Source organism: Nipponia nippon, unplaced genomic scaffold (assembly GCF_047370975.1).
Source record: "Nipponia nippon isolate SJK-2023a ecotype South Korea unplaced genomic scaffold, ASM4737097v1 scaffold_5, whole genome shotgun sequence".
NCBI lineage: Eukaryota > Metazoa > Chordata > Aves > Pelecaniformes > Threskiornithidae > Nipponia > Nipponia nippon.
In genome coordinates this window covers 34153844-34167011 of record NW_028262369.1, presented here as the reverse complement: position 1 = coordinate 34167011, position 13168 = coordinate 34153844, and the positions used below count along the sequence as shown (strand labels likewise).

Here is a 13168-nt window from a genome sequence, read left to right as displayed (position 1 = left end):
TTAGTAAATGGAGTATGGAATCATTTAAGATTTGGCTTTCTTGTTCTAGGACATAATTTTACATTCAAAAGTGGAAAGATTTTAATTTACTTACTGACATGGGAGTTGCACAGTTAATCTGGAAAGTGCTAGAAGAGAGGAGATAATTTTGCAGAACTGTTTAACTGTGCCGTTTTCTCTACCAGATTATTCTCCCTCTTATCAGCAGGCCTTTCTCATAAGCTCTCCTTGAAGGCAAGACTTTAACATGCTATATTCATTTTGCCCAGGTAGATCCAACTCACCATTCTTGAAAAAGTAGTCAGAAATCCAGATTATTCTGCTGAACAACTCTTGAAAAGTAAATTTTAATTGTTTTTATTTTAACAAATAGATATGGCACACTCTCTTACACATATACTTAGGATCAACACTTCGTTAACCCTTTTATTGCTTCAAGGACAGTTTAAAACATCCTTAAGATTTTCATCATTTCTGCTACACTTGTTTCAAAAAGTCATTCCTAATACAACATACATCTTTTTCTACTTCTGTCACCATTAGTGTCCTAAAACCCATGATTTGGCATAACCTTTATTTGTAGTACTTCAGACCAAATCTCTCTGACCATGACAGAAACTATTTTTCATATTCACGTAATTTAAATTTAGAATTTGTGTTATGCTGCCTTGACTTTGTTTCTATTAATTTTTCACCAATTCATAGAGGGCTAGCTTGTGACTGGTAAGGACCAATCTTACTCAGACAAGTCTTTAATTCTGTGCTACACGCCTTGCCTAGAGTAGCTGAGGCAGCCTGTGTGCACATGGTAGAAAGATATCTAACCAGTAAATTATACTTATTTCACATTCTGCTGAGAGGAAGAAAAATAAAAGTTAGTAATTTCACACAGAGGCTTGTCTCTTATTTCTATAGCCTCACAAACTTGTGTTGAAACTAACAGGAATTCAGCCCCTACTTGTCCAGCAGGATCTGGATCTTGCTTGTCATCTCCTCTGGGACTATTCTCAGCATGCTGCAGCTTAAATGCTATCTTGAATAAATTTGTGCCTAAAGCCTTACTGCACCTAAGGCTAGAGGCAGGATATTCTAACCTACTGGGCACTGCAACTTGTAAAGTAATTTCTGTGGGGTAAAAAAAATAACATGCATCTTCCAAAAATCTGTCCAAAAAGCTCTGATTGCCTCTTAATTCAATGTCAGATAAAAGGTATTGCCATGGAATTAGCAGGTTTCCTCTGCTACATCACAGGCAGACTAAAAGGTATCTTAATCACCTGACTAAAGTAATTACTATTAAATAATGGCTGAAGTCATCAATCAAATTCTGATTTATCCTGGTCTTTACAAACAGACTATGTAACACATTCAGCATTGAATACAAATTATAGACCCATATTAAAAAGGTATTCCTATATTACTAATTGCTATACTATACATATGTAGTACTACTTTAGCGTAATGTATAACATACACATTTACTTAACAAGAGCATCAACTTATATCCAAATGCATTAGAGATTAACTCGCAACCCTCATTCTTCACAGAAGCACTAAAAGCCAAAAGAAACCTTCAAATTTCTCTCCTTTTCAATTTCTGCTGCTATTCTGACACCAAGTGTCAAGACTGGTGTATGACAGCAGTTGTAAGCTACTAACAGATAAAAAAAAGATTTGAAAAATAAACATTTCGTACTTTTGCTGCTGTGGTGAAGATGGTGATTTTGAACTTGCTGTTAGTGCAGATGTGCACAAGGACTCATACACACTTATAATTTAGCAGTATTTTGAAGTTTTTATTACAGAAAAATGCTACATGGTTCAGGGGGGCTTATAAAAAATTGAGAGAATAAAAATTAAAACTCAGTCTCTACTTTGACTCCTGAGCTAAACCTACCTTTTTTTTTTTTTTTTTTTTCAGTTTACCACATTGATAAAATTAATATACATAAGGATTAGCAGTAGGTATGCATTCCTCCTGTATAACTTTCTCATAGCATGCAGGTGGTAGGTACAGAGCTTTGCCATACTGCTTTCTTCCAATTCTGAGTATACCTGCTGTATGATTAGAGATCCACAAAAAAGTTGGAGACAGCAGGCAGGCATGCAGCAAAGGAGGTGCTCTAGGAAATCCCAGAGAGTGTTTTCGGCAGCAACCTTCTGCATTAGAAAGTGCAGTCCCCAGTAAAAGGTACAGAAATAGAAAAATCTGACACACAGATGAACAGGGATTATGTATCAACAGAGGAAAAGAGGAGGTTCAAGGATCAGCACATTAATGAAGTGATCCATGCTTTAAAACTGTGTCTATGAAACAACTCCTGTACTTATTTTGCATCATCATGTGGTGGCAAAGGAATCAAGCAACCGAGAGTCAGGCTGAGGCAGCCCACACCAGGATGACTGCTGGAGAAAGCAAGATGGAAGAAAATCCATTCGTAAATTTCCCACTTCAAAGAAAAAAACCCAAATGTACTTTCTTGTAGCAGTTATATTACCTTGGGTGGACACCTGGCTGCAATCTGAAAACAAACAAAGTGCAGTTCAATGTTGGGATTTCAATATCCCGTGAACAAGGTGGACAGTCAGGTCACTCACCAAATGCTTTCATAGGCTCTATCAACTCCAGCTTAAACATCTGACCTTTCTCCAAATCTTTTAGCATTTTGGCAACTTCGTAATGCCGACGATCTGACACATTTTTTCCATTTATAGTCTCTATGTGATCACCCACGCAGACCATTTTTGTTTGGTCCATAAGACTACCTTCTTTGATACGCTATTGTTGTTAAAAAAAAAAAAATTAGAAATATTTCTTTAAAAGGTAACAAGGTGACACCACAGAGTTTCAAGAATGTCAGTTAACAACATCAATAGCATTGAGCTTACTGTACCAGCAGTGCATTTTGTCGATAAGATTTTCATAAAACATATTTTGGAAAGCATTATTTTTCAAACAAATTATTTTAATAAGCATTGAATATAAAATCAACAGAAAAAAAAGAATGCAATCATACTTTAGAAATTCAGGCTTCTGAATAAGCTAACATTTTTGTGCTTTAAAATTGAACCCAAATGTGTCAACAATGTGAATGTTTAATTGAGTTTTGGGTTTTTTTTCTCTTCTCAAGTATGGTCCAGGGACATTAAAAAATGTCTCTAATATACTAAAAAATAACATACTATAAAGGGCTAGTCTTAACAAGACCCATCTATAGTGATAAAACTTCTACCATTTTCCTCATCAAGCTATACAGCTGCATATTAAAGTATTTCCTCTGAAATAACAATAAAGAAATTCTTCTAAATGCCATCTCATGGAATACAAATACAAATGGTCTAAAGGCCAGAAAATGTAACAGAAGTTAGTATTTATAGTTTTTGTGAAGTAGAATTTAAAAAATGAGGAAAAAACACCAATCTTTAAAAGATCTCTATGATATAGCACGTCAATTAACGGACACTTCAAATTTCAGTGATTCTGTTTATTGTTACTATATGCTGTCATATTTGTTTATCATGTGTCTAAGTCATGTAAGCCCTTATCTTACGGCTATTTAATAGAAAAGCTATAACATAGTAGAATATCTTGTATTTTGCAGAGGTATGAATTTCATTCTAATATCTTCCCGAACAACGTACTTTTCAATAAAGACTGATGTTGCTCAGGCTAACTTTGAGTGAGATAACATTGAGACAACGGAGATAAACATATTACCACCTACTACTATAACACCTAGCCTAGCTGCATAACTATCTCAGAAACCTGCTTCTAGTTTATGTGCGCACGTCTGAGCCCACATATGTGCCTCCATTTGAGAGAGTCAGTGGGAAGTGCGATAGTGCTCAATGTCCTATAATACACTGCAACAATTTTTAGCTTCAGGCTGAGTTTAACTCTTTCTAGCACTTTTTTCTTTAACCTAGATTAAAACCAAAAAGAAGCCTCATGGTGAATGAAGAGTGGGGTATCGTACACATGCCCAAAACCAGGTCCCAAATGCATTTCTGTTACCAGGTGCCAGGATTCAAACGCGTGCCCACCAGACTTCAACTAATGTTTAGTCTGTGTGCTGAATTCATTCTCATTTAGCTTTTCTTCTTCATTTGGAGTCTAACATCAATTACTACAGCCCACAACAGCTTTCAACAACCCACAAATAGGTAAATTTGATATTAATCATTAATTAATAATGGAACATAGCAACATTTTTTCAAGGGAAGTAAATATATAAACAAAAAATTCTGTCAAACTTTAGAGACATTATCTGCTTAGTCATTTACCCAGACATCCAAGTATAAAAAAGATTCAGCTTTTACTTTTGTGTATGTATTTTCTATGCTGTTTTAGAAAAATCCGTTAGCTAAATGTGCAACGGCAACAAAGCAAGCTCCTAGAAACTCCTTTAAACTGATGCATTCCCACGAAGACTGCACCGTATTCATTATACTGCTTATTAGCCTAGTACAAGGACAATGATATATTTGTGCAGACAAGTTTTATACAATTTACTGGAAATTACAGCTTGTCTTGCTAATGTGGTGGTTTCCAGTCTGCTCCAATTATGCAGTAGTCTATGTGATGGCTGTTCTCTCTCCCCATATTACCAACCAAGCACAGAGAGAGTAACGCTCTGTACAGTGCTGCACACGTGAACTTTAATCGCTGAAGCAGTGCTTTCGATGCCTTCTTTTAAAATAGCACATAAGCAGCAGCATGACTGAATGTTATGGGCTGCATGGATGCTACCACTAGAAATTCAGAGCTCTGTGTCTATAAACATAAAAATGAGGCTATGATTTTGCCAAACTGCTTGCTGAAACCTTCACTGCATCTCGACTTTCTCAAGCGTGATCTCAGTCACATTTTTCCACAACAAAGACAAGCATATCTATTTCTAAACCATGTCTTGTTTCATATCCATGGTAGCTAAGGAATGAATAGAGAATACAGCCTCTCCATACAAGAAGCTCTGTTTACAATAGCAGTAAGAACAGCAATGGGGACAGCAGTAATCGAAGATAATTGCCAGTGCCTCACTAATAATAGATAATTGGATTAAATTAGAGAAAAGCATCTAAAAAAAGCAAAAAATGTGACTAATACCTAGTCTAGCAAGAAGGGTAGCATCATTTCCTCAGCCTCTACTTGTCTCAAAACATCTGGAGGTCATATAGAAAATGAGGAGGAAAGCAATTATGATTAATATATTGTACATGTTACTGCCCATAGTTGCTACTCAAGTTAATTGTGGTAAATTGTGTTAATCCATATCCTTAGCACCTTTTAATTCATCTTACCTAAGGCAACAGTATCAGAAAGCTGAAAAAGCACTGTACTTACACCTATTCTTATACAGCACAAAGGCGTCTGCCCTGTGAACAGTCATAAAGACTGAAAGAACATGATCTCATTATCACATGAGTGACAGACGTTCTGTAAGCACCTAATCAATGACATCAGAAAATCACTTAAAAAAGGAGGGGGCAGAGGCAAGCCGTATCTAACACCTACCACCTCAGGGTAGGTTGGAAAACACAATGGTCACACTGTAAAGCTGATACACATTACAGAAGCAATGAACAAATGTACTAATTTTGAATGACATGCAGTACAGAAATAGCTGAACTAATTTTGAATGATGTACCTAAAGAAAAGCTACTTTATTTTTTTACTTACCATATATATGATGATAAAAGATTTTCTAGTTCTAAAGGATCATTAAAACAATAATTAAACTTATAGTAACAGAAGCTTCTATAGAACTAAGTATTTCACTGGTAATCAAATTTACCTTTATAAACGCACAGCCAGTTCCATTGTCTGTAATGGTAAGCCCAAGCACATCATCGGTTTTAAGAGTTTCCACTTCTTTTCGTTGTCCTTTTATGTGGGCAAATATGAAATCTTCAAGGCCAATTTGTGCACCTAAGAGCTTGTCCATATCAGCTTTATGAGTGTTCAAAGTGCAAAACATGATCTGTGCAGGAGGACAGCAAACAACATTAAGTTTAACAGTATATTAGGTTTGGTGAGCTTGATAGGAAGTTAAAAGGAGAGCATAGTTCTGGCCTCTTTGACAGATCCATAGCTGAAATGATGATAACTCTCCTTCTCCAGCTGCCCCAGGAGAGGTGACAGTCTCCATCCACGCACATGACAGGAAGCATCAATAGTTCAAACTCTGCAGATAAGAGCTGGCAGGGAGCAAAGGAGAGAGACGTATCTGTGTGAGCAGTCTCTCACGGCCTGTCCCAGCACACCAACTTTGATACAGGCATCTTGAGCTACAGCAGAACAGCTTGCTCCAGAGGTTAGAGTGAGCAAACTGAAGAGCCACCACCATGTTTTGCTTCATCGTTCACCCACCCCAAATTCCACAGGATTCAAACATCACCAGGGACTGCTTCAAAATATACCTGCTTGAAAGCAGTTTCATGGAAAAAAAAGGAGCTCATCAAAACAAGAATGTCAGGAGAGAGCACGAAATGTTTTATATTGCTCCACGTGTTCCACCATTAGCTCAGAGCACATTCTCTCCAACAAGCTTGCTTAGTTTCCCGCCCTTCCTCCAGCATAAGTGGGGGTCATCTCTGTTCCAGCTTAGTAAAAGCAAGAGTTAAGAAAAAGGGCAAATTTTTCCTTCATAAATCAGCCTTTCTGAGGGATTCCCCTTCAGCACTGGGTGTTAGGTACTTCTTTTTCTCCCTACACTTATAGTAGTGGTTCTTTGATTGGAAGGTTTATTGTCCTGGGCATAGGCAGGATGAGACTAACCCAGGAACAGAGATGGTGCTTTTGCCCACCACGGTGCTGCATGGAGGAATGTGGCCAGTCCAGGCAGGCTTTGGGCTTTCTGCTCTTTGAGTACGGGCTGTACTGAAAAGCCTAGCTAAAAAAGAAAAGAACAAACCCAATGCTCCTCCTCACAGCTAGAGTAACTATGCTTGCCCGACTCCTTTCCAAGCTGTAGCCAGAAAGGAGTGAGAGTTGAGAGAGGCCTTGCACGGCCTCCTCCTGGGCAGCACTGGAAAGCATAGGGCAGCAGCCAAAATAGAGAAACTGTGCTCCAAGAGAAACTTGGAGAATCCCTAAAATCTACTTCACTAAGGCAAAGAGCGTCCCTAAAGTCCATCTTTCACATGCAATGGAAGCATGAAGAGGAGGAAAGTTGCCATCCTATTTGGCCCTCCAGCACAGGTGGCAAAGCTACAGCTGCAAACCATCAGACAAAGACCCTGCTGCCAGCAGGATGCATGTGGCTCTGACAGGACAAGAGATAAAAGGAGATACTTTTCTACCCCCTGTCTATATCTGCTGGACATTATTTTCCTTCAGAGCACACCTTGGACCCTCCTGCAGCCACTGCCCACACCAGCTCCAAATTAGGAAATAGAAGAAGCAGTGCTTACACATGAAAAGAAGTACACAGTGGGAAGCCAGCCTAGCATTTGAGAAAAACAGCAGCAGGATGTCCCTTCAGTGTCCTTCATCTTTGCAGCCGCTCGAGCAGCCGTCCTTGGGGAGCAGCGGGCCAGCCCAGCTGCCCCAAAACCCAGGCACAGAGCTGTGCCCATGGCCTCCCAAACCCCCCAGTGCTTCGCTGGAAATGCAGGGTCTCCTACTGCCTTCCCGGCTTCCCTCACTACCCTTGTACAAGTTACGGGATTTTCTGCACCAGAACACTTCAAATGCCTTTTCTTTCCTTCTGGTATCACTGGATGACAGCAGAAAAATTGAAATGAAAGTCACCAACCTATTCAAATCTATTCCAGGTCAAATGAAGGGTGAATATTTTTCCTAATGCTTTCACAGAGAACATTCAAGTTTCTGAAGCTTTCTAGAACTTAGATTCTGTAACTGTGGGGGGTTTGGTTTTAAAACCTGAAAGTTTAGTAGTGAGATGGTGTTTCTTGATGAGGGGGTTCTTGTTTAGTTGTTGTTTAAAAAAAAAACAAACCCAAACTTCAAAGGCTAATTGCTTATCTCATGTAACTCATCAACCATCCACTGCAATCTAACATCTTACTTTCACAATGAGAGTCGTAACAGCACACCTTTAATAGACATTAGTTTTATTCTCTCAGGTAATGCAAAGTTTTTCAGTTAACTAATACACAAGCAATAACATCACCTAGAGAAATTCAGCTGGTTTTAAGTAGAAAATTAAATTTTATTTTATAAATACTAATAATCTCTAATCTTCAGCATTTTTTTTTAAACCAAGAAGGTTCAGTTCAAATAGACTATATGTAAGCTCACGTATACATTTTCAGCTGTCTCTCAAGCTACATAATAGCTTGGCCAGTTTACAACTGCAACTCAGTTCTTCTTCTTACAATGAACAACAAGCACTGTGTCTTTACATTATAGACCTTAGCATCCTTCATCTGACCTTGTCAAACAGACAATCATCTAGTAACTACTGTCACACCTTTGAATAGATAAAATTGGCAACAGAACAGAAATGTGATATTTAGAAACTCGATCCAGAGTTTCTCTTTTTAGACCTTCATCTGGATGGCATTCCTACTACAGCCTATAAGTCTGCAGAATTTTCTGTGAGTCAGTTCTGTGCTAACCACAAGGCTGAGAGAGCATCAGCCAGTCAAAAATAAAACTTAAATCATTCTTTATTCTCTTTAGCGAACAACTGCTTTTTCTCAGAACAGATATATGCAAAGAGTAATGTACTAAAGATGTATCTACCCAGGAAAATATAGTTACACCATCTCCCAGTTACAGCACAGCTTTATTTGTACATGACTGAGAGCTGTCAATTCAAAAATGATATTTTTTGTAGATTTTACATAAGTTTTTAGTATAGGTACCTAATAACAGCTTATATACTTAAATAATTAAACAGCAGCTACTATAGTACACCTTCCATTCACTGAAAGTTTGGTATATTTTTGACAATAATTTTCCTACCCAGAAAAGAAGCAAGAAAAAAACTGAATGTGCAATTTTCATTGTTAAGTCTTTTCTCTCTCTTCTTAACCTCAGCCTTCATATGCATTTGATCTTTAACTCAGCATACCAGTGCTGTGACATTTCATGCCAACTTTAGCAAGACATTATAAATCATAACTGTTACATCAGTCATGAAGTATCTAGGATACCTCCTTCACCGAGAGAGTTATCTTGTGCGGCACACAAAACAAGGAAATTCCATTCGGCTGGCAGGGACAGGGGGCTTATGCACAACCTTATAAAATAGATTTGTCAGATACGATTACTAAAAGATTGTTCCCTGCATCAGTATTTTCAATAGGAAGAGACAACATTAGCCAATAAAAACAGGGTTACACTGTGTGTTATATAAAGAAACTGTATTAGCTAAGAAAAGATGATTACGCTATGTGTTATATAAAGTATATATGCAATACCATATTGCATATCCTATATATTAATTACATTCTCATCTTCCGTATTAAGCCTACACCTTGAGAACTCAAAAATAAGTTGACTGATAGATGACACATTCAGAAGCTATTAAAAGCGCTTTTAAAATCAGTAGCTCTCAACTTCACAAAGGAGATCATAATCACTTTCTCTATTTAAGAGGTGGGGAAATGGGAATTCTACTTCTGAGCAAGATGTAACACCCACTGACACATTTCCCTATATACATAGGCGTCATTAGATCAGGCAATCACCAACACATTTTCTAGGTACCTTACTTACTTTATCCTCCCTGAGGAAAATGTGGGAGCCTTGACTAGCTGCAGTAACAGGAAGAGTAACGAAGTCCTCCGGTTCCAGTGTGCTTTTGCTACTCTATCAGGCATGCAACTTTGCCTCCCCAAATACATTCAAAGTACTACAAAATAAGCATTCAGTGTTTTGTTGTTCTTTTTCTAAACCCAGAGTGCACAAGAATTACAGTGTAAGTTCTGCTACACAGCTTAAAAGTATTTCGAAAACAGATCATCAACACAGCAAACATCACACCTAATACAGGTGTGAAATTTAAGCACTGCTTAGGGGAACAGCAAGTAAACATTGTTGCCATAGGTTGGGAGGTGGTTTGTTGGGAGTGTTAAGTTTGTTCATTTAAAGTCTTTAATCTGTAGGCAAGATTGTGAACAATTTGTTTCAACAGATAAGCATATACTCTAAAACTTCGAAGGGTTCGGTGATGAGGATTGCACAAGCTAACCCTTTTCTCTAACCTCCTAAAATCCACTTGAGATTTTTTCTTGTAATAAGGTCCCTTTTATTCAGAAACCTAAGTTTCAGCATAGTGGCTTATTTTTCAGTACTCTCTCAGAAAAGTTTAAATCGAACAGGTTTAAATCATACACTTCTATGAAAGTTTAACGCAGCACAGCCTCACAGTATACTTAACTGTTCAGCATGAGGAGGCAAGGCCCGTGGAACAACAGCCCAGACACAAGCTCAGCGGCTGAACTCTTGTTACTGGAAGAAACAGAGGGAGCTGCATTTCTGCCCTCGGTGCTACTGGGAAGGTCTCCCTTTTCCTGTATTCCCCTTAGGAAGCAAATTTCGTTCCACTGTGAAAGAAACCCCAGCCTCTATGGGCTCTTGACAGACACACCCGCTGAGCATTCAACTTACCTCACCAGCCCCACCATACTTCACCTTCCAAAGCAAACAAAATAATCAAAAGTGCAAATTATGACTACACAAACCAAAAGTCCATATAGCTTCTGGGGTTTACCATTCCCTCCTCATCTGATCAAGAAATAGCCCTGGTACACTTGGACTTTAATATCCACGTTCCCAGTGCCCGATTAGCTACTTTGAATACTTTAAAGCCCTACCATGTGCTCTCACAGGAGCACAGCACCACCAAAAGCTTTAACAGACCCACATTGTCCTTTGGTCAGTGCTCGTTTATTTAGCATACAGGCTGCACTTAGCACTTTCACCCTTACAGGGAACATAACATTTCCTGCCACATTTTCCGATAGTCACAGTGGAGTAGTAAACCTAAATGGCCAAGACCATACACAAATACTTTTTCCAACTGCTTTTCCTACTTCATCCTCTGAAGAAAAAATGGGGGAAGTATTTTTATTATTTACGCAAGTAGAAACATGCACTTAACTGTGGATGGGTTGTGTTGTTAGTTAAGAATTGCATCTATTTATATTTTTTAAATTAGGTTTGTGCTTCCTTGTTGAAACCCTGTTGAAGAAATCAAGTTAAAAGTTAAGAACAATGTGATCTACCTCAAACAGCGCTCATATTAATGATACAGGCAATCCATTGCTAGAAGCCATCTTCCTCCTCCCTGTGGAAAGAACATTCAGTTTGGACCAGGAAAAGAAGAAATGCTAGTCATGGTAAAAGTCAGAGAGGTAGGCAAAAATGCAGATATATATTCACCTAGGAAGATGGATGAAGAATAAAATACCTAAACAACAACAACAAAAAAAGATAATTACAGGAAAAGCCTCAGAAAGCTGTTATGGCTCACTCCTTCATAGATGCCTAGCAAACATCATAGGAGTGGAGGATTGTTCCCTTTGAAGTTATACCTGTCTTGTTCTGTCCCCATCCTACCCTATTCATGATCCAGGTCTGCACAGAAGTTTTTGTCAGTGTCTGTCCAACAAATACTGTGTTTTATACAAGCTTCGCTCTGTCAGTGTTGGCAGTCAGTTACAGATCCTTGAAAGGATCCTCCAGCAGAAGCTAAAGTCAGCTGGTCCTGCAAGATGTGACACAAAGAGGAACTGAGGTGCTGTAACCATGTGGAATCAAAAGAAGTGACAGATTACAAATATAGCTCATCCCAAACTGTACCAAAAACACTTAAGCAGGAACTTATCCAAGAATCCATACCCTTGCCTACACTGCAGTAAGCTCACATATCATATTGAATGTATTTACTTCTGCAATGGTTAGGCAAATGTTCTCTACACTGAGCTCTTCCTCATCCCCCCTCTCCCCCCCCCTCCATTTTCCACCTCAGTCACTGCAGGGCAGAGATCTCTGTGATAGTACCTGTTTCCGAAGGCATTCAGGTATCACCCTGCCCATAGGCTTCAGCATAGCTAGGTCACAGAAACTTTCCTACACAGATAACACCTACAAACGGCATTTGAGTACCTCAGCGTATTTCAGTTTGCTGAGGTATAGCTTCTAGCATTATTCTTTAAACCAGCCTGCCTGTCCAAAAGCATCTTTAATTAATAGATAAATACTATTTAAAATGTCTAGTCTTTCCTTACTCCCAGCAAGCTCAACAGTTGCTAATAAGTTCACGTTTCATGGCACCCCTTGCTATTCACTCATCTATCCTATTTTATCTTGGCCATCCAAAATTTTGTCGCAAGACTCTCAGGTTCAGGTTCTTCACTGTGCTGTGCTACCTTTATGCTTTATGCTTTTGATCACTATTTTCATTTTAGTTTTTTAAAGCCAACTGAATTTCTTGAATAAAAGTTTTTAAGTTCAGTGCCTCCAGCAACAACTCTCCATCCATTTTTACCAATAAACCACATTTAAAAAACAAACAAACAAACAACAGAACCAAATAGGAATGGGACAGTAGAGAAAAAAAGAGAAAAAAAGAGAAAAGAAGAAAGAAACTTCTCTGGTTTAGCACAAGGCTGGCAATAGATACCCATGAAACATTTGATGCTTCCTTTAAAACCTTTGGGGGTGTCGGATTATACATCTAGCAGGAGAAATGGGAGTGCACCATTCATACAAAATTGAATTTCCTGGTGAACGCTGTTCTTTCTCAAGTCGGTGGAGCCAAAAGATCAGTAGCAAAAGTTCAACAGTGAAAGGAAGAAAACTAAAATAGAAGATAATCTGGCAATTACGAGAACTTGAGAGTAAAAGGTATAACTGGAGATGGAACAGAACAAAAGGAGAACAGCAGCTCAGTATGGAAAGAAAACAGAGAAGCAGAAGGTCAGAAAGCAGCTGGGAAGGTCTGGGACATAGGTGCATTGGCTGACAACCGGTACTGGTACTTCTTAATTACTTAATGCAACAGTGACTGGTTAAACTGTATTCACTGCTACTGCCACTTTTCTTTTACAATTTACTGTTTGAAACGGTCCTAGGTTAGGCCACAGCAGACTCTCAGAACAAAGTCTGTAGTAATAGTCTTTACTACTTTAAAAGAGCCAGCTACAAATAAGAAAACAACTCAAGCTGTATAGCCACATGCAGGCATAAGGA

The 13168-nt window shown here is 38.5% G+C and overlaps 1 protein-coding gene across 2 annotated transcripts in view; it reads right to left on the bottom strand.

The window, feature by feature from the left end:
• GIPC2 (GIPC PDZ domain containing family member 2) overlaps positions 1 to 13168 on the bottom strand; it is a 28004-nt gene that overhangs the window by 11731 nt on the left and 3105 nt on the right. Inside the window, exons 2-4 of one of the 2 annotated variants that reach the window (XM_087734744.1) lie at positions 5796 to 5981; positions 2599 to 2779; positions 2499 to 2522 (exon numbers count right to left, since the gene is read on the bottom strand). In XM_087734744.1, the coding sequence (XP_087590870.1) occupies positions 2499 to 2522; positions 2599 to 2779; positions 5796 to 5981 (391 nt within the window). The remainder of the gene's footprint in view (positions 1 to 2498; positions 2523 to 2598; positions 2780 to 5795; positions 5982 to 13168) is intronic. The other variant, XM_087734745.1, reaches the window with a different exon arrangement.